Source organism: Lycium barbarum, chromosome 4 (genome assembly GCF_019175385.1).
Source record: "Lycium barbarum isolate Lr01 chromosome 4, ASM1917538v2, whole genome shotgun sequence".
NCBI classification, from domain to species: domain Eukaryota; kingdom Viridiplantae; phylum Streptophyta; class Magnoliopsida; order Solanales; family Solanaceae; genus Lycium; species Lycium barbarum.
Window position 1 is genome coordinate 139056590 of NC_083340.1, and position 25096 is coordinate 139081685.

Sequence of the window (25096 nt, forward strand, 5' to 3'; positions counted from 1 at the left end):
GTCTTGTATATACTAAAAATAGATATCCACTTTTATTTATCCTGTTTGAAAAATCAAGAGATAATTTACCATTTCATATCTATTTACCCTTATTTTTAATCATTGAGTTAGAAACTTCAAGAATTGTTATTGGCTGTACAACTTTTAAAGTATGTTTGATTGATTTCGACCATTAAATGACTTAGTAGGCGTTTGGACATGCGAAATCCAAAATCATCCAAAAAGGCATGATTTGGGATTCCAAATCATGATTTCAAAATTTTTAAGCAAAAGTTGACTCATAAGTTTATATTTTGTAAAAATTGATCCATAAGTTGGTATATATATATATATAAAAAGGCATGATTTGGGATTCCAAATCATGATTTCAAAATTTTTAAGCAAAAGTTGACTCATAAGTTTATATTTTGTAAAAATTGATCCATAAGTTGGTATATATATATATTTATTAATCATGTTTACCAATCATTTATATCAAATATTAAAAGATTTACAAGTTGGTAGTATATTTATAACAAATTTACTCTTAACAACCATGTGGGAGGATTATATTAAAGAGTAGTTACACTACAACTCATGTTCAATTTTCCATTTTATTGAACTAAAGTTTGATCAATTGATGTTGTAATTTTTAGAAAGGTCTTCTAGTAGCGTATTAATTTTGTTATGAACTGTGACTTGCTCATTTGATAAGATTGTATAAGAATTGAGAAATCTTTTATGGTTTTCACAACTTGTGGGATTTTTATGTCTATAAGAAAAAATACAACTTAAGAAATTCAAATTGTATGTCCAAACAAAACTTCAACTTTAAATCATCATGATCTCATCTCATGATTTCAAATCATGTCCAAACGGCTCCTTAGTAATACTTATGGGTGATATAGTAAAATTGTCATTCCATTTATGGCTCCTTAAGGAGCATGTCAAGTCAATACATGACAAGTAAATGGACGGAGGGGGTACTTGTTCAGTTTAGACTTTGCACATCCTTTAAGAAACAACAATTGATATGAGTATTTCACCACAATGCCCATTTTAATTGATGTTTAGTCTTAGGTCTTAAAAAATGATTTGGGGAATAAGTAATTAATGTTAAGCGTAAAACATGAAAAAAATATGATTTTCCCTTGATATGCTAAAAGTGACAAATAAAAATAAAAATGTACTTTTAGTATAATGGTCTAGTAAAAGTAAACGGAGGGAGTACTATATCAAAGGACATAATCTATTGTTAACAACAATAATAATCACAATATTAATTAATAAAAATAATTATATTTATTATTATATTACTCCTTACGTTCACGTTTAATTTTCATATTTACTTAAAATTGGTGTTTCTAGTACTTGTCATTTTAAAAAAAAAAAACTGTTTTTTCAACTTTACCATTAGCATTAGTTGTTCCAGCATTAAGAGACACGTAAATAGAGTTCACTTATTTATTGAAAAATAAATTAATGTAGTTAAATATTAAAGAAGTAGTAAAGGTATGTTAGTCAAATTATTCTTCTTATTTTTTTTTAAGGGCGCGTACAAAGTTATACTAAACGCTAAATGGGAACAAAGAGAATATGATAACAAATTAAAGTAATAACGAAGACCACGACAATAATAATGATGACTCTTGTATTAAACTGATTTAACGGTCAAGAAACCGCACGTATCAGAATGACGAATTTTAGTTCAATGACGAAAGATCAGTGGCCAAGTTAGATTCCTTTCTCCAATTATTATAACTCAACAAAAATACTTTATTAAACACTAAATGAGAACAAAGAGAATATGATATAAAAAAATAATGAACCACTACAACAATAATGACGATGTTTCTATTAAACCGGTTTAACGGTCAAGAAACCACACGTATCAGAATGACGAATTTGAGTCGAATGGCGAAAGGCTAGTTGTCGACTGAAATTCATTTCTCCCATTATTATAACATAACAAAAATGATATACTAACATTAAATGGGAACAAAGAGAATATGATAACAAAATAATACTAAATACCACGACATAATAACGACGCTTCCGGTTTAATGGTCAAGAAACCACACGAATCAGAATGACGAATTTGAGTCCAATGGCGAAAGGCCAATTGTCGAGTTAGATTCCTTTCTCCCACTACTAAACACTAAATGAGAATGTGATAACAAAATAATAATGAATACCACGACAATAATAATAACGGCGTTTCTATTAAACCGGTTTAACGGTCAAGAAATGACCCGAATCAAAATGACGAATTTGAGTCCAATGGCGAAAGACCAGCTGTCGAGTTAGATTCCTTTCTCTCATTACTAAACACTAAATGGGAATAAAGAGAATATGATAACAAAATAATAATGAATATCACGACAACAATAATAAAGACGTTTCTATTAAATCGGTTTAATGGTAAAAAAATCCCACGAATCAGAATGACGAATTTGAGTCAAATAGCGAAAGGTCAGTTATCGAGTTAGATTCCTTTCTCATTACTAAACACTAAATGGGAATAAAGAGAATATGATAACAAAATAATAATGAATACCACGACAACAATAATAACGACATTTTTATTAAACCGGTTTGACGGTCAAGAAACCACACAAATCAAAATGACAAATTTGAGTTCAATAGCAAAAGGCCAGTTGCCGAGTTAGAAACTTGAAGTACTCCCTCCTTTATTATACTGAATGAAATATAACCATCAACATTCATCACGTCTCTGAAAAGTGATGCAATATGTACCATGTTTCCTCAAAAAGTTATGAAGCCCCACATAAATTTGTATATCGATAACAATGAGGATTACGATGGAAATATATTGATGAATGTGAACCAATTAAATGAAGTAAATTTCTTATTTTTATCATTCTTCAATTCTTACTAACAAGAATGAGTCCTTTTCTTTATCAATTTCGTATTGTGGATAAAGAGCTCAATTATTTTTAATGTTATAATAAATTTGTGAATTTATTATTGTAGTGAATAAAGTTCAGTAATCATGAGAGAAACTAATTCAGAAGATACTTAAATTTTAGCATTCACATTTTTTCGAACTTGCATGTCTAACAAAATTGGCAAATGGAGGTATATAATTGAATAAAGTGAACAATTAAATGAATATTTCAAAAATATGTCCATCGAAAAAGAGAGAAATATGAGATGCTAAAAGACGGAGATCCTTAATCTACAAGAGTTTATTACTTTAAATCAAACAAATATGCAGAAATTTTTATAGGAGATATTTCATGAACTTTTTATTTGTGGGAATAAATTTATATATCCCACGACATTTATGTACTTGAATTTCTGTGTGCAAGCAAGTATTATTCAGTACTCTATTAAAAGTATACTATAACAGAAAATTTCCATTTCTCTTGTCAATTAATTAGTTTTCTTTTCCATCGCAAAAGAATTTAACTTTAAAATGAAAAAGGTATTTCCGTTACCGGGAATCGAACCCGGGTCTCCTGGGTGAAAGCCAGATATCCTAACCGCTGGACGATAACGGATTTGTGATTGTAGTTTGTTATCCATATTATTTTGGTTCAAATAAGTGTCACTTAGCCTTTTTATTTTGATTCAGAATAAGTGTACGCTTACATAATCAAGAGAAATTAACTTTATTTTTTTTAGATTTGTCTTTATTTAATTGAGGAAATAAATAATCAAGAGTTTTATTAATTAAAAATAGTTTAGTCGAAATACCCTTTTGCTAAAGTAAGTGAACAGTTATTTTAACCAGAGGGAGTACTATTTAGTATAAGCTTTACTCCATCCTTCCTGAGTTATGTTACGGACAAGGGTCAAAAATACCTCCAACGTATGGAAAATGACTTACAACCCCTTATCTACCTATTGTTCTAAAAATACCTCTAAGCTATTTTTTTTTTTGCTCAAGAGTAACCTCAAACTAATACCCTAATATGATAGATTTTTTCAATTTTAAAAGCCGCATGACTTATTATGATTGACCACATATATTATTTAATTTGAAAATAAGTCCACCCATTTTAAACTCAAATTCGTAACCGTTTAGCTCTCAAAACCAGAGGCCCCCGCCCTTTTTCTAATTGTTTATTCCTCCTCCGCCATAGTGTTTGCATATATTATATATAAATATTTAATTATATATGTATCATCAAACATCAAAAACTAATAAGTAAAGAAAAACTATATATTTTTCAGGAAATGTTTTCTTATTTCTTCCAAAACATTTAGGTCATGGTGATGCCATAGTGACTTCGTGCAAAAAAAAAAAAAAAATCCCTCGTCCAAAAATTTGTCTAATTTAATTAATAAATGTATGTATAAATCATTGTTTTAAAAGACAGTGTCAGGACTCGCCCCGAGGCGAGCCTCGGGGCAGGGCAGTGGCAAAACGCCCTGGGGCTAACGTGCGGGGCTTAGTTCCTATGAGGCTTACGCCCTAAGCGTCCAACCGTACGCCCTAAACGCGCCCAACCGTATGCCCTAAGCACGCCTAACGCCTAACGCCCAGGGCTTGCCTAACAGTTCTTACACAAATTATATTTTAAATTCCTTAATTAAAATCATTCACTCTCATAATTGTGTAACAAAATAATGATACTTAATAGTTTTTCATCTATAGAAATAGAAGATTGGGTGTAACTCATATAACAAGTCGTAGTATTGGATATTTACTACTTGAGAACGTCGTGAGGGTGAATATCACTTAATTTTTTTTAAAAAACACATAGCGGAATTGTACATTTTCACTTGTCATTGGCCATAAGTCCTATGTATCAGAATTATCATATAATTTTATTTTTTGTTCATGAAGAAGTTATGTTTTAATTGTAATATTGATAAATTTTATTGATTATTTGCTTATAGGGAGATAAAATGAATAGTATGATAGTAATAGTGTTTTAAGAAACTGTGTTTTTTTCGGTGTTTGAAAGTTAAAATGTTAGAATTGTTTTGCATTTCATAATAGCTTTTATTTCATTGTATTGTTTATACTTGTAAAATTATGTTATATATAATTACAAGTTATAAGCGGTGTATAATGGATTGCTTTGATCATTTTTTTGTGAGGATCAAGCGCGCGCGCTCTCTCTCTCTCTCTCTCTCTCTCACACACACACACATATACATATATATATATATACACATACATATATGTATATATATATATATATATATATATTTCATTTATTTACAGTTTTCTTTTATTTTTTTATGTAATTTTACCTATTTAAAAATATTTATTGTAATTATATTATTTTAAGAAATACTAAAAATTAAATACCCATGGGGCTTACACCCCATGCCTCGAGGCTTACGCCTCGTCGAGGCGTATGTAAAACGCCCCGCCTTACGCCCCCGCCTTTTAAAACACTGGTATAAATATATATATTTATATTACTAATCAAACATCAAAAACTAATAAGTAAAAAAAAGCTTACAGGAAATGTTTTCTTATTTCTTCCAAAACATTCACGTCATGGTGATGCCACAGTGACTTCATGCAAAGAAACAATCTCTCGTCCAAAAATTTGTCTCATCTCTAATTAATAAACGGATGCTCAATAGAGTCATAGATCAGATTTAGTTACAAAGTCTGTAACTCACAACTGAACTCTGCTGTCTTTTTTCTCACTAATTTCTTTGCAAACTCATCTATAAGACTCAAAAGTTAAAAAAGCCAAAGACCAAATTAAATGCTTAGTTTGTTTACAAAAATATAATGGAGTTTAGGAGATGGTTGGGAATTTGGGAGTATATTGCACAAATGCCAAGGTTGCGCTTCGCATGTAGTACACTTGTTTAAGCTTTGACTAATCACTTTTAATCAAAAAAAGATTGGAAAAAAGAAGAAGTTAGAACTGCACAAGGATAACCAGTTAAATCCGCAGCTAAATATTTTGAAATAAATTTAATTTGTCAAAATTACGTGATTTGATCCATTTCAAATGTCATTTTAGCAAAATAGACTTTGACCAATATAAGTGTCGTTTTAGAAATTTAAGAAGACAATGAAAAAATTAACATTTTCTTTTTCAAAACTTAAACTTATGGCAACAAGTGATCTATACTCCTTCTGATCCATTTTAAATGTCTTTTTAGCCTTTTAGATTTGGTTCACAGTAAGTGTCATTTTAAGAAATCAAGATAATATGAATTATTTTGGCTTAATACCCAGATGGACCCTTAAACTTGGCATGTTTTGTAAGATAAACATATAAACTTATAAGGTGACCAGATAGACACTTAAACTTACTCAAAGTGTATTTTTCAAGTTTTTCAGTTGTTTTGAAAACAAAAACTATATTTTTCAAACACTCACAATTTTCATGGCCAAACAAGCCCTAAATATATCACAAAATATTTTTTTTAAAATGCAAAAATAAGGCAAACGCATATACATGAGACTATAAATGTGCACTTAAACCAATAAATACTCGCTAATCGCAATTTTGCAGCTTTCAATTAACTCGGTTTTTTTTTACACTTGAATAATTAAAAAACAATAACTTTAACCAATAAAAATCCTTAAAAAAAGAAATTTCAAATTAAGAAATTTCTTTTTTTTAAGGATTTTCTTCTCGGCTTTACAGTTTTCTTAATTTGAAATTTCTTTTACACTTGAAATGCTGAACTTAGAAATTTCTTTTTTTAAGGATTTTTATTGGTTAAAGTTATTGTTTTTTAATTATTCAAGTGTAAAAAAAAAATCCGAGTTAATTGAAAGCTGCAAAATTGCGATTAGCAAGTATTTATTGGTTTAAGTGCACATTTATAGTCTCATGTATATGCGTTTGCCTTATTTTTGCATTTTAAAAAAAATATTTTGTGATATATTTAGGGCTTGTTTGGCCATGAAAATTGTGAGTGTTTGAAAAATATAGTTTTTGTTTTCAAAACAACTGAAAAACTTGAAAAATACACTTTGAGTAAGTTTAAGTGTCTATCTGGTCACCTTATAAGTTTATATGTCTATCTTACAAAACATGCCAAGTTTAAGGGTCCATCTAGGTATTAAGCCAATTATTTTTATCCAAATGTATCCTTGTTCTGATAAACAATCTAAGATTTTTTTTCATACTCGAGGGAAGATAAAGAATAATTTAGTCAAATAACCTTTATAAGTAATATTATTAACTGATTTTTCTTAATGGGTATACCAAAACTATAAAAGACACTTGACCGCCGAGAGGACAACTTTTTAAGAAGTCTCTTAAAATTTCTCATTTTGAGCAGAGAAAATAATAATTTAGTCAGATAATATCTATGATTAAATAGTAAAATGGTTTATTTAATAGGTAAGCCAAAACGTTTTTAAAAAACTAAAAAAGAACCAGAGAGAGTAATATTTGAAACCGTAGTATTATTTGAGCTAAGCGTGCAACACTCAAATTTTAAAGCTTAAGGCTAGTTATTAGTTATTGTAATTAAAGCTTCTAATTCAACTATCTCGGTTCTTTATTAAAAGGCTAAGCATCTTAGTTAATTGACCTTCCGAGAAATTGAAAAAGATATCATTAATCATAAGGTCAGATGGAGTTTGCATGAATTGCTATCTCTGTATTGAGCGCAGTTCCTATAATTGTTCAATTTGAGTTGAATATATAAGAGCTTTCAAGGGGTTTTATTAAGGTCGTGATCGAGGTGTGCTTCACCCATATTATGTTTAATTAAGATTTTCGTTGGATGTTTATACTTTTTTACACTTGTAAGGTTGTTAAAGGTCAATAGTGAACACAAAATCAAGTTACACGTGAGAGATAGCACGCACGTGTGTCGGGCTATATATACTCCATCCATTTTGACGCGACTAATGAATATTCAAATTACTAAAATTGAGTTATACACGCATAATCGATCTTTTTCACTAATTAACCTGATTAACAATATCGGGTTTCACGTGCATGTTAAGGTTCTTTCACACGATTTGCACGTGCATGTTTAGATTTTTTCACACCATAAATCTTGACCAGTAATCTCGACGAATTGAAATAAATAACCAATATATACTTAAAAAGACCAAATGTTTGCAATTATTTACTTTTAAAGGATGCATAAATAAGGATAGTCAGACCTTTCTATAACGGCATCCTCATATAACAATCAGGGGTGGAGTCACATAGGGGGCGGAAAAAAACACTGTTTGTTCATGGTTAAAATTATTTATGTATATATAGTAGATGTTGAACCCCCTTTGTCTTCTTGCTATGTTTACTTTTTTATATATTGACCCCCCTTAGTGAAAATTCTGGCTTCGTCACTGATAACAATACCTCTCTACAACAACCAAGTTTTTCTTCGAACAAATTTTTTATGTTATATTTACCTCTATCTAATAATTTTTTGTTTTTACCTATAACAACAACATCCATCTTTATAGCAGTATGCTCTTTGTAAAATTACCCTCTATAATAGTTATCTTATTTTTTTAGTAATATAATGACCAGCTATCTTTATAAAAATAGAATCTCTAAGATTACCAATAATAAGTCTAGAGATTTTTTACCAAATATTTTGATACTTTAATAACTATTTATACAAAAACTATTAAATGAATATATATTCCAATCATTAAAGATTTTTCTTCATTATACAAAGTGTAATTAAGTTTGGGATTTGACAATTAAAAATAAAAAATTAGATTTTTTGGCTATAACAACAAAATATTATTTAAAAGATAATGTTGTTATATATGTATGATAGTCATTCGCTATAACAACAAAGAAATTCGAACTCAAAGATGTTATAGAGAGGTTTGATTGTTGTTTTCATTCACGAATATAGAGAGAATGGGAAGTACATTAAATATATAAGTCCACTAAAATAATTAGAATAAGGTATAAACTTCGTTGCTAATATATCACTCATCATGTTACTAACACGGTTTATTGATACTCCATCGTTAAAAGAATTAGCAATTGAATTTTACTGTTTAACGATAAAAATTATTTATCGCTAATTCCACTCCAAGTACGAAATTCAAACTCTGAAAAGTTTGTTAGCTATTATTGGTTTCATATAGTCTTCATCACCACATACAAACAACTAACTTCTGCTGTCTTTTTTCTCACTAATTTCTTTGCAAACTCATCTCTAAGACTCAAAAGTTAAAAAAAAAAAAAAAAGGAAAAAAAAAAGCCAAAGAAAAAATTTAATGCTTAATTTGTTTACGAAAATGGAGTTTGGGAGACGGTTGGGAATTTGGGATTATAATATAATAAATGTCAAGGCTGCACCTTCGCATGTAATACACTTGTTTAAGCTTTGACTAATGACTTTTAACCAAAAAAATTTGGGAAACAAAATTGGAACTGCACAAGGTCAACTTGTTAATTCGCAGCTAAATATCTTGGAATAATTTTAATTCGTCAATATAACTACTTATTTTGATTCATTTCAAATGCTCCCTCCATTCCATTTAGTTATCACTTTAGCTCAAAATAAGATGACACTTATTTTGAGATGAGGGGAGCATTACCTATGTCATTTAAATATAAGTTTCTTCATCTATGCAATTATAATAAGTTACATATTAATCGTTTTAAGTGAGTTGTATAAGAGCTTCCAAAGGATTTTATAAAAATCGTGATCAAGGTGCTTCACCCATATTATGTTTAATTCCAATTTTTCGTTGGATGTTTATACTTTTTTATACTTGTGTAGATGTTTAAAGGTCACTGGTGAACACAAAATTAAGTTACACGTGCGAGATATAGCACGTGTCTTAGACTATACTCCATCCGTTTTGCTGCGACTGATAAATGTTCAAATTATTAAAATCGAGTTACACGTGCAGTCAATCCTTTTCACTACGTCACCCGATTAATTTGAATTGAATGTACCGATTACAAAAATCAGGTTTCACGTGCATAGTCAATCCTTTTTACTACTTCACCCGATTAATTTGAATTGAATGTACGGATTACAAAACATCAGGTTTCACGTGTATATTAAGGTTCGTCCACACGATTTACACGCGCACGTTCAGATTCTTTCACGCCATAATTTTTTATCAGAATCTCGACAAATTGAAATAAATAACCACCATATCCTTAAAAAAACTAAATATGCAATTATTTATTGATCCGACACTAATTCAACTCCAAATACAAAGTCAAACTCTGAAAAATTTGTTAGCCATTATCAGATTCACATAATATTCACCACCGGTATACACGAGGGGTGGATCCACCATTATAGTTTCAGATTTATTTAAACTTAATATTTTTAATACGGGATATAAATGTATGTGTAGAATTTACTAAATTACAATAAATAGTAGACATGAACCTACAACTTTTAAAATATAACGAGTTAATGCTAAGAACCTTAAGTAATGAAAACCCATAGAGTTTAAAAGCTCGTTTGCCTCTACGGGGCAGAACTAGTGTGTACTTTACGGGTTCGGGCGAACCTAGTAACTTTGGTCCATACCTTCTATTATCTTAAAAAAGTAACTTGGTATTATCTAAAAAGAGTCATTGAATATGTACAGATTATTGATATATATATAGAACCAGTTACTTAATAAAAGGACCAGAATCATGAATCCATAAGCTTCAAATTCTGGTTCCGCCTCTATATACATATATACACTCAATATACACATATACATACACCTCTTTATTACTCTTTCTTGAACCCCTAACCCCACCCCCCACCAACACACCCCTTCAAGCATTGCAATAATAACACCCCTACTACATTTAATGCCAATTGCACCATCTCTCTTCACCTTGCAATTACTCCTCCTTTCCTCATTTTTCTTCTCCATCTTTCTCCTTCTCAAAAATCCCTCTATCTCCACACGAGGGGAAAACTCATCCCTTTCTTCTTCAAATTCGTCGTTTTCTTATATGGTCAACTTAATTCATCTCCACATGTACTCTCAATTTTGACTTGTTCACTATAAAAACCCCCTCTCCGTTTCACTAATTCTTCATCAACACATAATCCCTTATTGTTAGATCTCAAAACTCTCTTTTTTTAAGCTTGTTCAAGTTTCAAAATAAGGCAAGAGCTAGCTTCCCCTTGCTAGAATTTATACTCATCAAAGTCCTTTTCAAGTGTCATTAATTTGTTTTTCTTTCGATGATGCATTTAATTATGTTTCTGTGTCCGTGTTCCTGTTTTAATTTATACACGCATATATATCAGTGGTGAAGTCAATTTTTTTGAATATATATAGCAAAATTCTCCGATGAATGATGTTTAACTGGCCAAAGTTGAACAATCATCACTCTATATAGCCACGCCACTAATATATACACACACATATAGCTCCTACCAATTCCTATCAGGTTGAAAAAAATTCCTATTTGGTTAGCTTCTCATTTTAGATAGTTATTAAGGTGGGTTGATAAACTAAACACACATATACACATTAAAAGGAGGAGAGACAGTAAAAACTTGGTTGGATTGCTCAAGATTTTCATGGGAGTCATTCTTTAATTTTTTTTTTTTTCTCTCTCGGTGGTGTTTATATATCTCTTAAAAGTTTATTTTTTGAATGTTCGACACACCCTCATTATATATATGCAGCTGTCTTAATTTTTGAGATTCTCTTATAAAGACACCTTCATTAATTTCAATGGCAATAAAAGCATAGTCAAAATCTACCTACATCATCCCATTTCGTTTTCTTTTATTCGTTTGGTTAAATCCTATTTCATTTGGCACAACATTAACTGAACTACAATTGATTAAAAACAAATAAAATCTTGACATTTTTTCGTTTTTTTTTTTCGTTTTGTATTTGTAGTGATACATTTTCGTTGACTTTTTTATGTTATTGTTTTAGGGTTTGTTTTGTTGGAGAGTGGTGCATGCCGGCAAGAATTTCCGGTCCGGCAAGCAAGATGTTGGTCGTTAATGATGGGTTTACGGTTGGTCAGGTAAAAGTTTTATTTATATATATATATATATATATATATATATATATATATATATATATAATGTAAATAATTTTTTTCACTCAAATATTTTTTTTTCTCTATCCGTGTCTCTGGAATGTTTTAAGATCGACTGATGAAGACATGAAGTCTTTAGTTAACATGTCATATAAGAATAATTTTTTTTTAAACCATAAATCAAGATTAATCTTCATGATTATTAATGAACAAAAAAAATACTAATGTTAAGCCCTTTTAAATATCTTTTTGGAGTTTTCAAAAGAAAACCCTTTTTAAAAATCTCTTTATCATGTTCAGCAAAACAGTTTTTTTTTTTTTTTTTTTTTTTTAAAAAAACCCTCATGTTCAGCAATATTCACAGTTTTGCATTTTCGAGTAACAATCCTTCTCGAAACACGGAAACCGCGTCAAGGTCCTCTCCTATTTTATTTTATTTTATTTTATTTGGATATAAATTGGTCAACCTATGGTTGACTACATTTCAGACATTTCAACGTTGCTTTTTATATACTAAGTCAGACTAATTAATTAAAAATAGACTCAAGAAGACTTATGTCCCTTTGCCCTGTCTTCTTCATGTCTTTTTTTTTTTTTTTGGTTGCTGAAATGTCTATTTATACTTCATAGTATTATTCTTCATTTTCTTTCTATAAAAATAAAACACAAAATCAATAGCCTCATATATATACCATTTTCAAAATTTTAGCTTAACGATTTACTAATTTAACTTGTGTTTAATTACAGTCAAGTACCATGATGAATAGTCAACTTCATTCAATGGACATGGTATCAAACACATCAGAAAGTGAAATGCCTCAAGAGTTTGGGACTGCATCTGGTGATAATAATAATGAAGGCGATTATATTGGTGATGATGAACATGAAGAAGAAGATGCCACTAATAATAAGAAGAAGAGAAAGCGATATCACCGACACACTCAGCGTCAGATTCAGGAACTAGAAGCGTAAGCCTGAATCCATGAGAATAAAAAACAAAATATAAAAAAGATATTTAACTTAATTATTATATACACTGTGATAGTATAATAAGAGCCGCGACTTGGGTCACCTTTTTTTTTTCAATTTGATTTGATTTTTTGTTTTTGTTTTTGGTGTTCAGATATTTTAAGGAATGTCCGCATCCAGATGACAAGCAAAGGAAGGAGCTAAGTCGTGAACTAGGACTGGAGCCTTTGCAAATCAAATTTTGGTTCCAAAATAAGCGAACTCAGATGAAGGTACAATGCATTTAATCTATTGACTCCACAAAATGTTAACATAACAAACTCTGAAGTTATTTCCCCCCCAAAAAAAAAATTGCAAATAGTTTATCGTACGTACTCATCTCTTAAAAGCTAGAATTAGCATTTTCGGGGTTGTACCATTAATTTGGACATGTAGTTTCAAATATTCACTTAATTGTATGTGACATTCTTTACATTTTAGGTAGAGAGTGTGACACATTTCTATATTAAAATTAATTTACCTTTAAATTTCTTATTTTACGTACCCTAATTAGTGACATGTTTTTATAGTCATACAAATATTATGGCATATTTAACACCGGAAGTTTCAAAAACTTATATTATTTCTTGAACTCCATTTCCAATTAAACATCACCAAATAGGCGGAGACTTGTTCAGGATTTGAAATTTATGAGTTCTAGATTCTATTACATGCACCTCAAATATTTGTACTCCCTCTGTGCATGTTTACTTGTCCGTGTTTGACTTGGCATACCCCTTAAGAAGCAATAATAAAATGATAGTTTTACTATATCACCCCTAATTATTATAAGTAATCTCACTTATTGGAAAATGAACTGGAAATAAGTAGTACTATAATAAAGGTAAAATAGGTATAAAATGGTTAATTATCTCTTGATTTCCTAAACTGGATACGCAAAAGTGGACATCTATTTTTAATATAATGTGAATTTTTTTAATATAGCGGGCAAGTAAAGTGGACGAAAAGAATAGCAACTAAGTATGCCATTTTCTTTGCTATTTAAGTTAAGAATAGATCATGTATCCACAAGTCATTTTTGTGCATACACTTCAATTCTAATTCGAAATCTTATGATATAGTTGGCAAATTAATATATTTCCTTAATGTTTAACTTTTATTTCATGACAGAATCAACATGAGAGGCATGAGAACTCACAGCTTAGAGCAGAAAACGAGAAGCTTAGGGCTGAAAATCTGCGGTTCAGAGAAGCATTAGGCAATGCCACGTGTCCTAATTGTGGTGGCCAACCCCCTATTGCTGAAATGTCCTATGATGAACGTCAATTAAGGCTGGAAAATACTCGACTTAGAGAAGAGGTACGATTAATTACTGACAGTGTAATTGAAATTCTACACAATTACTGCAATTAATAAACTAACAATAAAAGTTTACTTTATCTTATTTTTCAGGTTACTAAATCTACTGCGTAATTAAGTATATATAGCCACTTATAGTTGCCTTTAAGATGTATATTGTTTTTTGTCAGGAATTTAACTTTTAATCATTGATAGAAATAAAATACTACTCATTATTAGGACATTTATATTTAAAAGATAAGGGAAAATAGCATTTTAGTCCCTTAACAGTTGCTAAATTTTACTTTTAATCCTTGTGATATTTAACTTAGCACATCTAACCTTTAATTAACAAAAATGTGCATTTTTGTTATAAGAAATACTATTTTATATTTCGATTATTTTTAAAATTACATCATCTACAAATATTGAGTAAGAATACTAAGTTAACTTACAACATAAACAATTGAGTAGTGTAACGGTTGATATTTCAATAAATTTGGGAAAAGTCGCAAGCAAAAGGATTACAAGTGCACCAACTTAAATTAATTGACGTACAATGTGCTTAGTCAGATATTACAAGGACATAAATTAGAATTTATCACTAATTAAGATATCAAATGTTCAATTAAACCCAAATTAGTTACATATAACTGATATCTACAAAAAGTGAAATTAGTAACCTGAATTACAGGTTGAAATACATTATTTTGAAACATTGTGGTTGCTAATATAATGTTATGTTTCCTTTCTTCCTCACTATTTTCACCCTTTTTTTATATATAGATTGAACGCATTTCAAGCATAGCTGGAAAATATGCTGGAAGGCCTGCAGTTCCAAACCGCAATGTATTAAACTCTCTTCATCCTCTTGATCATGGAGTGCTTCCTCCATTTTCAACGCCACAAAGTGTCGAGGGAGATGCATATAACAATGGAGATCATGTTGAAGATGTTATAATGAGTTCAATAATTGAACCAACTGAGGGTGATAAACCATTTATCATTGAACTTGCTGTAGTAGCCATGGAGGAATTTGTTCAAATGGCTTTTATGCAAGAACCACTTTGGTTCCCTAGTATTGAAAATGGAACAAATTTGTTGAATGAAGAAGAATATTTTAGGATTTTTCAAAGAGGAATTGGACCTAAGCCTGTTGGATTTAAGACTGAGGCTACAAAGGAAAGTGCTGTTGTCATTATGAACCATGTCAACCTTGTGGAGATTCTCATGGATGTGGTAAGTTTTTTTTTTTTTTTTTTTTTAATGCTTACCATTTGAATTTAACTTATATACACTGACAAGATTAATATTTTTTACATGATCAATCTGATATAACTGGTTATAGTAGACTCACTTTATTTTCCAGGTTAATTACCATATCCATCTTAATATGAAGAATTATATTACCAGTTCAATTTAATTCCTAACTGATGTGAACGTGACTGTTTTTATAGCTCCCCCGTGACCTATAGATTAGATGATATAACTTACCATTGTACCAAGTCTTCCTTTCATGTGCAAGAATTGAGATTATTGGAGTGAATTTGCAAATATATAGTGTTAAAGCTAGGTTAAACTTTAGATGCAAATAATAGTTTCAAGCCCTAGGACATCTTGAAGTGTGCTTGTTGCTTTTTAGATAACATTACCTTTTAACTCTAGAAGACAAATCATCTATTAATAAAATTATACTGGCTAATTTGAATTCACAATAAATTAGTAATGTCGCAAATATTAAATATGTATTTGTAAACTTATTATTTTATCTTTTCTTTCCCTTGTGATCACCAGAATCACTGGTCCAGTCTGTTCTCTGGTATTGTATCGAGGGCTTCAACTATTGATGTACTTTCAACTGGAGTAGCAGGAAATTACAATGGAGCCGTGCAAGTGGTAATAAATATATGGCATTCTCCTTAATTCATCAATCTTTTTTTCCAATATGATATAAGAGAAAAACTCATTTGACTCTCAAAATCCGAAAGGTGACAATAAATTGAAACGCATGGAGTACTTATTACGCCTAAATTACTCTATCTTTGTCCGTCGATAATTATTCTAATTCTTTTTACGTAGTTAGAATATAAAAGTTAAACTCTTTGGATTGATTTTGCAGATATTGGCAGAAATGCAAGTACCCTCTCCACAGGTTCCAACTAGAGAATGTTACTTTGCAAGGTATTGCAAACACAGAGTTGATGGAACATGGGCAATTGTGGATGTTTCATTGGACCATTTACGGGCCGGGTCAGCTGCTAAGTGCCGAAGAAGGCCCTCTGGATGCCTTATTCAAGAGATGCCTAATGGCTACTCTAAGGTAAATGTAAAAAATAGCATTTATTGGCCACTTTTCGGTCTTATTTTTATAAATTATTATTACCGTTATGAAATTTCAAATTTTGCAAACGAAATAAAATATTTTAGAATTTCAACTATGGAATTTGAAACTCCATGAGAATGACTATTTTTCAATTACAGGAGCCGATAAGTGGCATTGTGATATAAATGGATTTAACTCAATATTCTCCAGCAATATCAATAATGTTTGCACTATGAGTGTAATTTAATGTTCTCTTAGGTTGGAACCTTATTTTTCAGGTTATTAGTCTCACTTGGTCTCTCTATTATATTTTACTTCACATTCTTAATTTTATAATCAGTTTCAAAAAGAGTGACACCTTTTTATAATTAAAAATCATTTAATTTTTAATTTTTATTTTACAATTAATGAATGATTTTCCGCTACAAAAATTAATATCATGGTATGTTTAAGGACTATAGATTTCAAAGTCTTTATTTTTTTCGCTTAAGCATCATGTCCAGTAAAAAACCTTCAAAGAAAATGAAATGGCGGAATGCTGTTATTGAGCAGTTATTATTATACTCCTTTAGGTGACATGTAATTTGCATTATTTGTATATAAAAGTTAAATTAATTCGATACAAATTCCTTCTCTAAATAATGTAGCCTTAATTAGTTTCTTGATTATGCTCATGATTCCTATTAATTAACATGTTATTTTTGCTCTAGGTGACATGGGTTGAACATGTAGAAGTTGATGATACAGAAGTGCACAATATTTACAAGCCACTAGTGAATTCTGGCCTTGCATTTGGTGCACAACGTTGGCTTGCTACTCTTGATAGACAATGTGAACGTCTTGCAAGTGCTATGGCCACAAATATTCCAACCAATGACCCTTCTAATATGGGTACGTATAACCACAATATATAAATGTCACTCTCTAGTCTCTAGTTCCACTCTGTGTTACACACTTTTCCTTTTACTTCATTCCAAAGAAATGAGGCATCCTAAATCTGTAAACAATTAACTATATACTTTCCATTTTACCCTTAGAGAAGCTTTTATAACCAGAAAACTATTACGACGTATTTTAGACCACAAGTTTCAAAAGTTGTTTTGCCAAATAAATGCTACTTTTAAACAACAAGTTTCAACTAAAATAACTGATTTTCGCAAATGTCCATTTTTAGTCTCTCGTTTAAATTTTGTCCCTATTTTTAAAAGTTGTATAAAATATACCTTAGTGAACTGCTCGTTCGAATAACGTCAGACTCGGGTCAAATGTTTGCTCATATTTTTCTCAACTTCTGTCATTTACTGTTTGCAATAACTTACATAATTTTAGACCGCAGTCTAACATAAGATTTTCAATTTTCTCAAAATGGATCTTTATACACCATGGTCTATAAGATTCATATGTCGCAAGAAAAATAAACAAACAATCATTTACTAAATAGTTATCCTAGAAAAGGGATAACTGATAAAAATTTATGAAGTTTCCGTTTCTTTCTTAAATTTTTTGCCGATCCAAACTGTGTCATACAAATGGAGACATACATATTACTAAGTGATTTTAATGTTGTGATCACAAGTATTTAATTCTTCTTCTTGCATGCAGTGTTAGCAACTCCAGAAAGCAGAAGTAGTATGTTGAAATTAGCAGAGAGAATGGTGAATAGTTTTAGTTCTGGAGTGAGTTCCACAGCTGGTAGTCAATGGAAAACCATATCAGAAGGAATTGAAACTGATGAAAATGTTAGAGTTATGACTAGGAAAAGTATCAATGATCCTGGCAGACCACCTGGTATTGTTCTAAGTGCCGCAACTTCATTTTGGCTGCCAATTTCTCCGAAAACAGTATTCGATTTCCTCCGCGATGAAAACACACGAACTGAGGTAATATTAATGATAATAAAAGGGTTTAAGTTATATGCATCGACTGACTTTTACACTTTCAATCTATAGAACCCGTTTGGATTGGCTTATAAGTTGCCTATAAGCTGTTTTCAGCTTTTTTGAGTGTTTGGCTGACTAGCTTAAAGTCATTTTCTGCTAAAAATAAGCTCAAAAAAATAATTGGGCCTGTTTGACTTAGCTTATCTAAAGCAGCTTATAAGCTGAAAACACTTATAAGCCAAAAAAAAAAAAAGTTGGGCTATCCAACTTATTTTTTTTAGCTTATAAGCTGTTTGCAGCTAATAAGCTGCTTAAAATAAGCCCATCCAAACAGGCTCATATATGACTTAATAGAATTTTGTTTTACACTTAGATTGCTACTAATAATAAGCCTCAAATGTCAAGTAGATGCTTCCTTAACAAATGCAAGCTTTCTATTTAGATGAGAATTCCTCCTAAAAAATGTTACTCTTGTAGTTCTAGACTTATAGTCTATAAGATTTTTTTTATTAGTCTGTTCCAATAGGAGAGACACAAATTTCTATTTTTAGAAAACACTAAACTTCATATTTTACCTTAATGCGGCTTTTAAAGTCACACGAATACTGCTACATATTTATGACAAGATTCAGAAGTGTTATAGAGATACAAATATTATGGTATGCTTAAGATTTCAAGTATTAAAATCTTCCTTGTTTATTAAATTTCGCGTCAAGCCCAAACTGAAATGGGGAGAGTAAGTATTTGTTTCCACAATTTTCTTAATGATATCGTGACATCTTAAACCATGTAACTTTATAATCGCATAACATTCTTTTTAAAAAAAAAAAAAAACTGAAAGAAATACTAACAATACTGCTCTGGTTACAGTGGGACATTCTCTCAAATATGGGTGTTGTTCAAGAAATGGCTCATATTGCTAATGGAAGAGAAACAGGCAATTGTGTCTCTTTGTTGAGAGTAAATGTAAGTAAAAAACACTCTTGATTTGATTCTCCCCTTCCCCTTCTTGAAACTCACAATTATACATGTCACCGCCCACCAGCAGGTAACAGATGAAAAGAAATTACCTAGTATCTTTTTGTCTCTGGAATTTGAACCAGAGAGGATACATGTTTATTTACTTAACTATATCATCAACAGACGGATTAATTCAATCTTGATTTTGTAAATAATTGCAGAGTGAAAATGCAAGCCAGAGCAACATGTTAATACTCCAAGAAAGTAGCACAGATCCAACAGGCTCATATGTCATCTATGCACCTATTGATGTTGCAGCAATGAACATAATTTTGAGTGGTGGTGATCCAGATTATGTAGCCCTTTTGCCATCTGGTTTTGCCATACTCCCTGATGGGCCTCCAACAGGCCCATCAGCTAGAGCAACAAATTATAATGGTTCTGGTGGATCTTTACTAACTGTGGCATTTCAGATTTTAGTTGATTCAGTTCCAACTGCTAAGCTTTCAGTGGGATCAGTTGCTACTGTGAATAATCTGATTACTTGCACTATTGAGAGGATTAAAAGAGCTCTCACACCAGAGGCATCACCAGGTTCTTGAGCTGTGAGTATATTTGTTTGGCTATTAAATGATTTGAGTATTATCTGTTTTGAAATTTGTCAAAAACTTGATTGAGTTATCCTAAAGATGATTTTGGTAAAATTCACAAATAGTTACTTTTTAACTTTTATAATTGAAAAACAACCATTGTCCTGAAGTTTCAGATTTAATAGATGAAATTCCATGATATTATCATGGAGTTCCCACTTGTGTGGAACTTAAAATGTGATGAAATTTCATCTGTGAAATTTAAATTTCTATGACAGTAACTATTTTTCAAAACATTGCCGAAAAGCGGTTAACATTCTTCTAAGCTAATGGTAAGGGGTCAATGTAAGTATAGGATGGTCTTAGAAAAGTTGTTTTGACACAATATAGTAACTCTGTCATTTTTAAAATAGCGGTGTTTGATCAATTACGAAGTTTAAGAAAGAAATGATTTTTTTTTGCATGCACCAAAGTACTCTTATAGTTTTGTAGTTTTAGATATGACATGACATTTCTATGGCTATAAGAGCATCTCATGAAGGATATAAAATGATAACTTTAAAGTTAAAGAGTTGTCTATAGAAATTGATCATTCTTTATTTAAGAGTTTTTTTAAACGATGTCAAATAAATAGAACAAAGGAGGTATACTATTCTTTATTGATTTTAACTTTTATACATACTCTGAGTATTGTACAAAAAGAACTTCTCAAGTCACTGAAAAAATAATAACATGTAAGTACTATTCGTAACAAATTAAATTAGATAGGCAACCAACAACAACATATAAATAATGCACAGTAGATTTATTTTACATTGCCGTGTGTATAAGTGAAATATATTAATGAGTGCTATTTTGTGTTTTTGGTTGCAGGTATGGAGAGGATTAGCAAGGAATAAGGGGAAGTCAAGAGCGCACCTTCATCTTTTTACTACATAGTTTAGTTTAGGTTAATTAAGAGGTTCGTGAACTGACTTCCTGTGGCAATATTCCAAATAGAAGAAAATGTAGAGTACTAACAGGTTTCACCCTCTTTATGTCTAGTGACTTTTAGTCGTCTTTGAACTTGATAGCATTTTGCAGACTCTTTTGTCTGCTTTTGCTTAATTATATCAACATATATCAAAAACTGTGGTTTCATTTGCATCATTGTTTTTCTTTCATTTTGGTTGAGATGAATATTTTGCAACGGTCAAATATAAAAGCTAGCCTTTAATCTTGTCCGATTATTTTATTTAGATATATGAACTCGGACTAGTATCTATTGAATACCGTAGACTTGTCTCTCTTGCTCATGTGGTTCATTTCATCTCGTGCACGATAAATGCATTTTCCTCTATATGCATTTTCTTCTCCATAGAGATATGCCCCTCAATTACACTTAGCACTATTCTAAGTGCTTCTTGGTACACAAGGAACAAGGTTGTGTTGCAAACTTATAACTGACTAGCATTATTTTGACCTATTGATTTATGTTATTCTCTCAAATCCCCTATAGGACTTTGGCGTACAGGTGTTCTTACCCAGCTTTTTGTTACTCTATTTTTCTTCTCCATGTCTCATTTGTTTCATTATTGGTGGTTGTCGTTGAAATTGACCATTCTGATGCTTTGAAGAGAGTCTTGATATGCCCCAGTTCACCCCGTCGGCGACATTCTTTTGTGAATCTCAAAATAGCGCTAACCTTATTTGAAAATGATGCTTTTTGATCATCTCATTCTGAACTAATCTCTAGTATTCCCTTGATGATTCTACTATGTCCAAGGCCAACCTCTGGACCTCGTCCACCTTAGTCTCAATCCTTGTTTTCGTTATGAGGGCATTTGGTACCCTAAATCTCAAGGAACTTGCGCAATTTCTTAAGCATTAAGCTTTTCTAATTTTTCCATCCTACCATGTGTCGATTTTGCATGAATTGACGAAAGTAGAAGTTTGATTTTTCGCTTTAAACTTTATATCATCGATTTAACACAGAAGAAGAGAAACTTTCCTGAATGTTCTTGTAGCCTCAAAATTATAGATATGGCTGGCAATCTATCGATAAGTGGGACTCTACTTGAAATAACTCCATGACACTCTAGGACTTACACACGGTCTAATTCTCCGATACCAAATTTGTCACGCTCCAGAACTGAGCGAGCGTGTGACCAGCTATGTCTTAATTGTGATCGAGCGAGCCAACTAGACCTTTCTAAATGTTCATAAATCGTGCATGCATCATGATAAATAATGAATATTAAAATGGGGAATCATAATCATTTGACTCAATAGCCTAAATTCTTTTACAACCTTTATATTTAAGTTATTCATGAGGTGTAAATGGGGTTATTCAAAACATAAATACATGACCCATAATGTACATGGAATTTTTAACTGACTGAAGATTTTATAAAACAACCAAACACTACGACACCCACTGGTATGTTTGTGTGTTCACCATAAAAAAAATAGGCCAAACCCATCGCCAGCCCCCTGTGGTCGTCCAGCTCTTTTACTTGAACACCTCAAGTGGCCTTTGTTCCATTTAGACACTTCAGGTGGGCAACTGATGTTCCATTTAGACACTTTTTTCGCAATCAGCTAAAATTGCAAAATGGGTGTCATACACTCGCGAATGACGTGGCATAGTGACTAATTAAAATAGGACATGTGGCAAAGGGTGTAAAATAATAATTTAAAATCAATTACAAGAAAAAAGAAAAGAAAAAAAAATTATTTTTCACCAAAATAAATAAATAAATTACCTACCTTTCTAAACCCTCCCCCACCTACCCCACCTCTCCTTCCTCCTTTCTACACCTCTACTATTGCTGGGCATCATTTTTTTTCTAACGGCTCCATTTTTATTTGTTTGTTTTCATTAGATTTTGATCCATTTTGGAAGCATATAATTCAAAATTTGGCACTAATCTATAGCCCCAAATCATTATTTGTTTTTGTTTTTGCAGTCCTCCAATTTGGAAATTTGATTTTCGAATTTGAAGCTTTAAGTTATGTTAATGGCGAGTTCCTCAAATCTCAACCAAACAGCACCAAATTTCGGATTCGAACTCCTCTCGATGTTCCGGTTCTTTTGAAATATCACCCACTCAAAATGGAGCCCGTTTGAGGCAACCCGAAAATTCAAATTGGAAGCTTTGAGCTTCAAAAATGGCGGCTTCAACTTTCTTCTTCAATGGAGATATGCTACATTCGGGAAAAGATTTGTAGTCGGGAAGGCAGTGTTTTCAAAGAAAAAAAAATGTGACCTTCATGGACGGAGCTTAGAAGCTCGGAAAGAGAAAATAATTAAATCAATTATGTGCGCTAAATATTGTTCTTAAGAGCATTAAGAACTTGTTCGTGAAGTATTCAGGAGTTTGGTTGAGAATCAAAGTTGTTTGGATGATTTTTGGAGCTGGGTTTGACGAGGAACATATTGCACAGTAAAAAAAAAAATTGCAACTACTGGTGGTGTCAATTTGCTAATTTGCAGTGGAAGGGTTTGTCAATTTGTTATCACTGTTATGCCGGAAAACTTATCCGGTGGTGGTGTTGCGGTGGCAAGTTGATGGTTTATGGTGGAGGAAGTGTTGGAATGAAAGATAAGGAAGAAGAAGACGTAAAAAATAAAATAAAATCGTAAAATTAAGCCCTTCATGCGCCTGTTTTGTGTGAAGGTCACACAATTTTCCAACTCAGCGAAAAGTGCCTAAATGGAACATCAGTTGCCGACCTGAGATGTCTAAATAGAACAAAGGTCACTTGAGGTGTTCAAGTGAAAGAAGTGGACGAGCACAGATGTCTGTCGATGAGTTTGGCCTAAAAAAATGTGGAGGAATCACATGTCTAGCTTACATCCCCATGCCGATCCGACATGCGCCTGAAAGTGGAAAACATAATATTGTCATGCAAGGTTAAATACATCCACGTTGTACTCAACTATATATGTCATTGATTCTATAGCTCAACACTGAGCAAGACTTCAAAGAGAACATCATGTGATGAATATACAAGTCAAAAACCATGTAAGGCATCTCATAAATCTTAAGAACATCTAAAGACTTGAAAATTCATTGAAAACTGAACATGTAGCCTTATCTCATTTGTAATATATATAACATATATTGTAACCTTAACATGGGAGCACCTATAAACACTAATTCAACTCAATCCATCATGTGTACAGTATGGGGTCAAACTCAATCCATCATGTGTATAGTCTGTGTATCAGCTAAACTGAATAAGTCGTCTCACCATAGTGCCATATGAACAAGACATGATCCAATGTGTTCGGTATCCATCCTTCTGATAACTAGGGTAAGTCACTACCATAACATGACCAGTTCGAGCTAAATCAATGGCCACGACCATCCCTACACGACAAGTACCATTTATAAGCATTGGACCCTTTAGCCCAACACCCTCCCAGTTACCTAAAGATATTCCCAAAAACACTTTCATATCATTTGGCATTTTTGGCCCTCAAACATAATCTTTATAATGAGCTTGATAGCATTTCATTCATTTAATAAATATAACATGAGAAAACATTTAATCATGTGACTTAATATATCTTATTTAGTAATGACTAAAACTCTCTTCGTACGGTAGTTGTTACAACCCTCAATGGTAACAGTTTCTCCAATTGCTACTCCACGCGCCTCATGGAGCTGGCGGCTGGACTCAATCCGGCGCGTCGGGACTGTACCCCTAATCCCTCAAATGGGGCGAAAGCCCCACTCCAACCAACTCCCCCGAAACCAACCTACTCGAATGCCACTGCTAGCTCCCAGACCTCGACTTTTGGCCATCGGCATGAAGCGGTCATTGCTACACTTCCCAAACATAATGGGATGACGGCAGTCTTCTTTGATGCTGAATATTACTATGGTATATTGGTTGAGGAGAGTAAATACATCATTGTTGGATAATTTCTTAAAACAGTCTCTCAAATTGAATCAATTAGGGCTTTTGTCAAATAACCGATTCCCCTCAAATGTGCCGTGAAAATTGGAGTCTATGTAACAAGCATGTTTTTGTTGATGTTTACAATGATGAGGATTTCAACAGCATCTATTCCAAACATGTGTTGTAGATCGAAGGACAAACCATGTGGCTCAGTCGGTGTTGACCAGATTTCACACCTGAGGAAGACAGTCCTCT

General features: G+C 31.7%; 1 protein-coding gene and 1 non-coding gene across 2 annotated transcripts; one reads left to right on the forward strand and one right to left on the reverse strand.

Annotated features, from left to right (window-relative positions):
• Positions 1-3431: 3431 nt before the first annotated feature.
• TRNAE-UUC (transfer RNA glutamic acid (anticodon UUC)) lies at positions 3432-3503 on the reverse strand. Its single transcript has one exon. It is a non-coding gene; the product is annotated as a tRNA-Glu (tRNA).
• A 7229-nt stretch (positions 3504-10732) lies between these two features.
• On the forward strand, positions 10733-21100 carry LOC132636639 (homeobox-leucine zipper protein HDG2-like). Its single transcript, XM_060353595.1, has 13 exons — positions 10733-10995; positions 11783-11876; positions 12639-12859; positions 13015-13132; positions 14031-14219; positions 14985-15437; positions 15993-16094; positions 16318-16518; positions 17232-17412; positions 18124-18401; positions 19272-19367; positions 19583-19966; positions 20825-21100. Exons 2-12 carry the CDS (start codon positions 11808-11810, stop codon positions 19961-19963), a joined length of 2289 nt encoding a protein of 762 aa, XP_060209578.1. The 5' UTR covers positions 10733-10995; positions 11783-11807; the 3' UTR covers positions 19964-19966; positions 20825-21100.
• Positions 21101-25096: the final 3996 nt, after the last annotated feature.

Bases quoted from the DNA above. Each gene is read 5' to 3' on its own strand.
- LOC132636639 (XM_060353595.1), top strand. From the start codon at position 11,808: ATGCCGGCAAGAATTTCCGGTCCGGCAAGCAAGATGTTGGTCGTTAAT. The intron at 11,877-12,638 runs GTAAAAGTTTTA...GTTTAATTACAG, and splicing joins ATGGGTTTACGGTTGGTCAG to TCAAGTACCATGATGAATAG. The intron at 15,438-15,992 runs GTAAGTTTTTTT...TGTGATCACCAG, and splicing joins TGGAGATTCTCATGGATGTG to AATCACTGGTCCAGTCTGTT.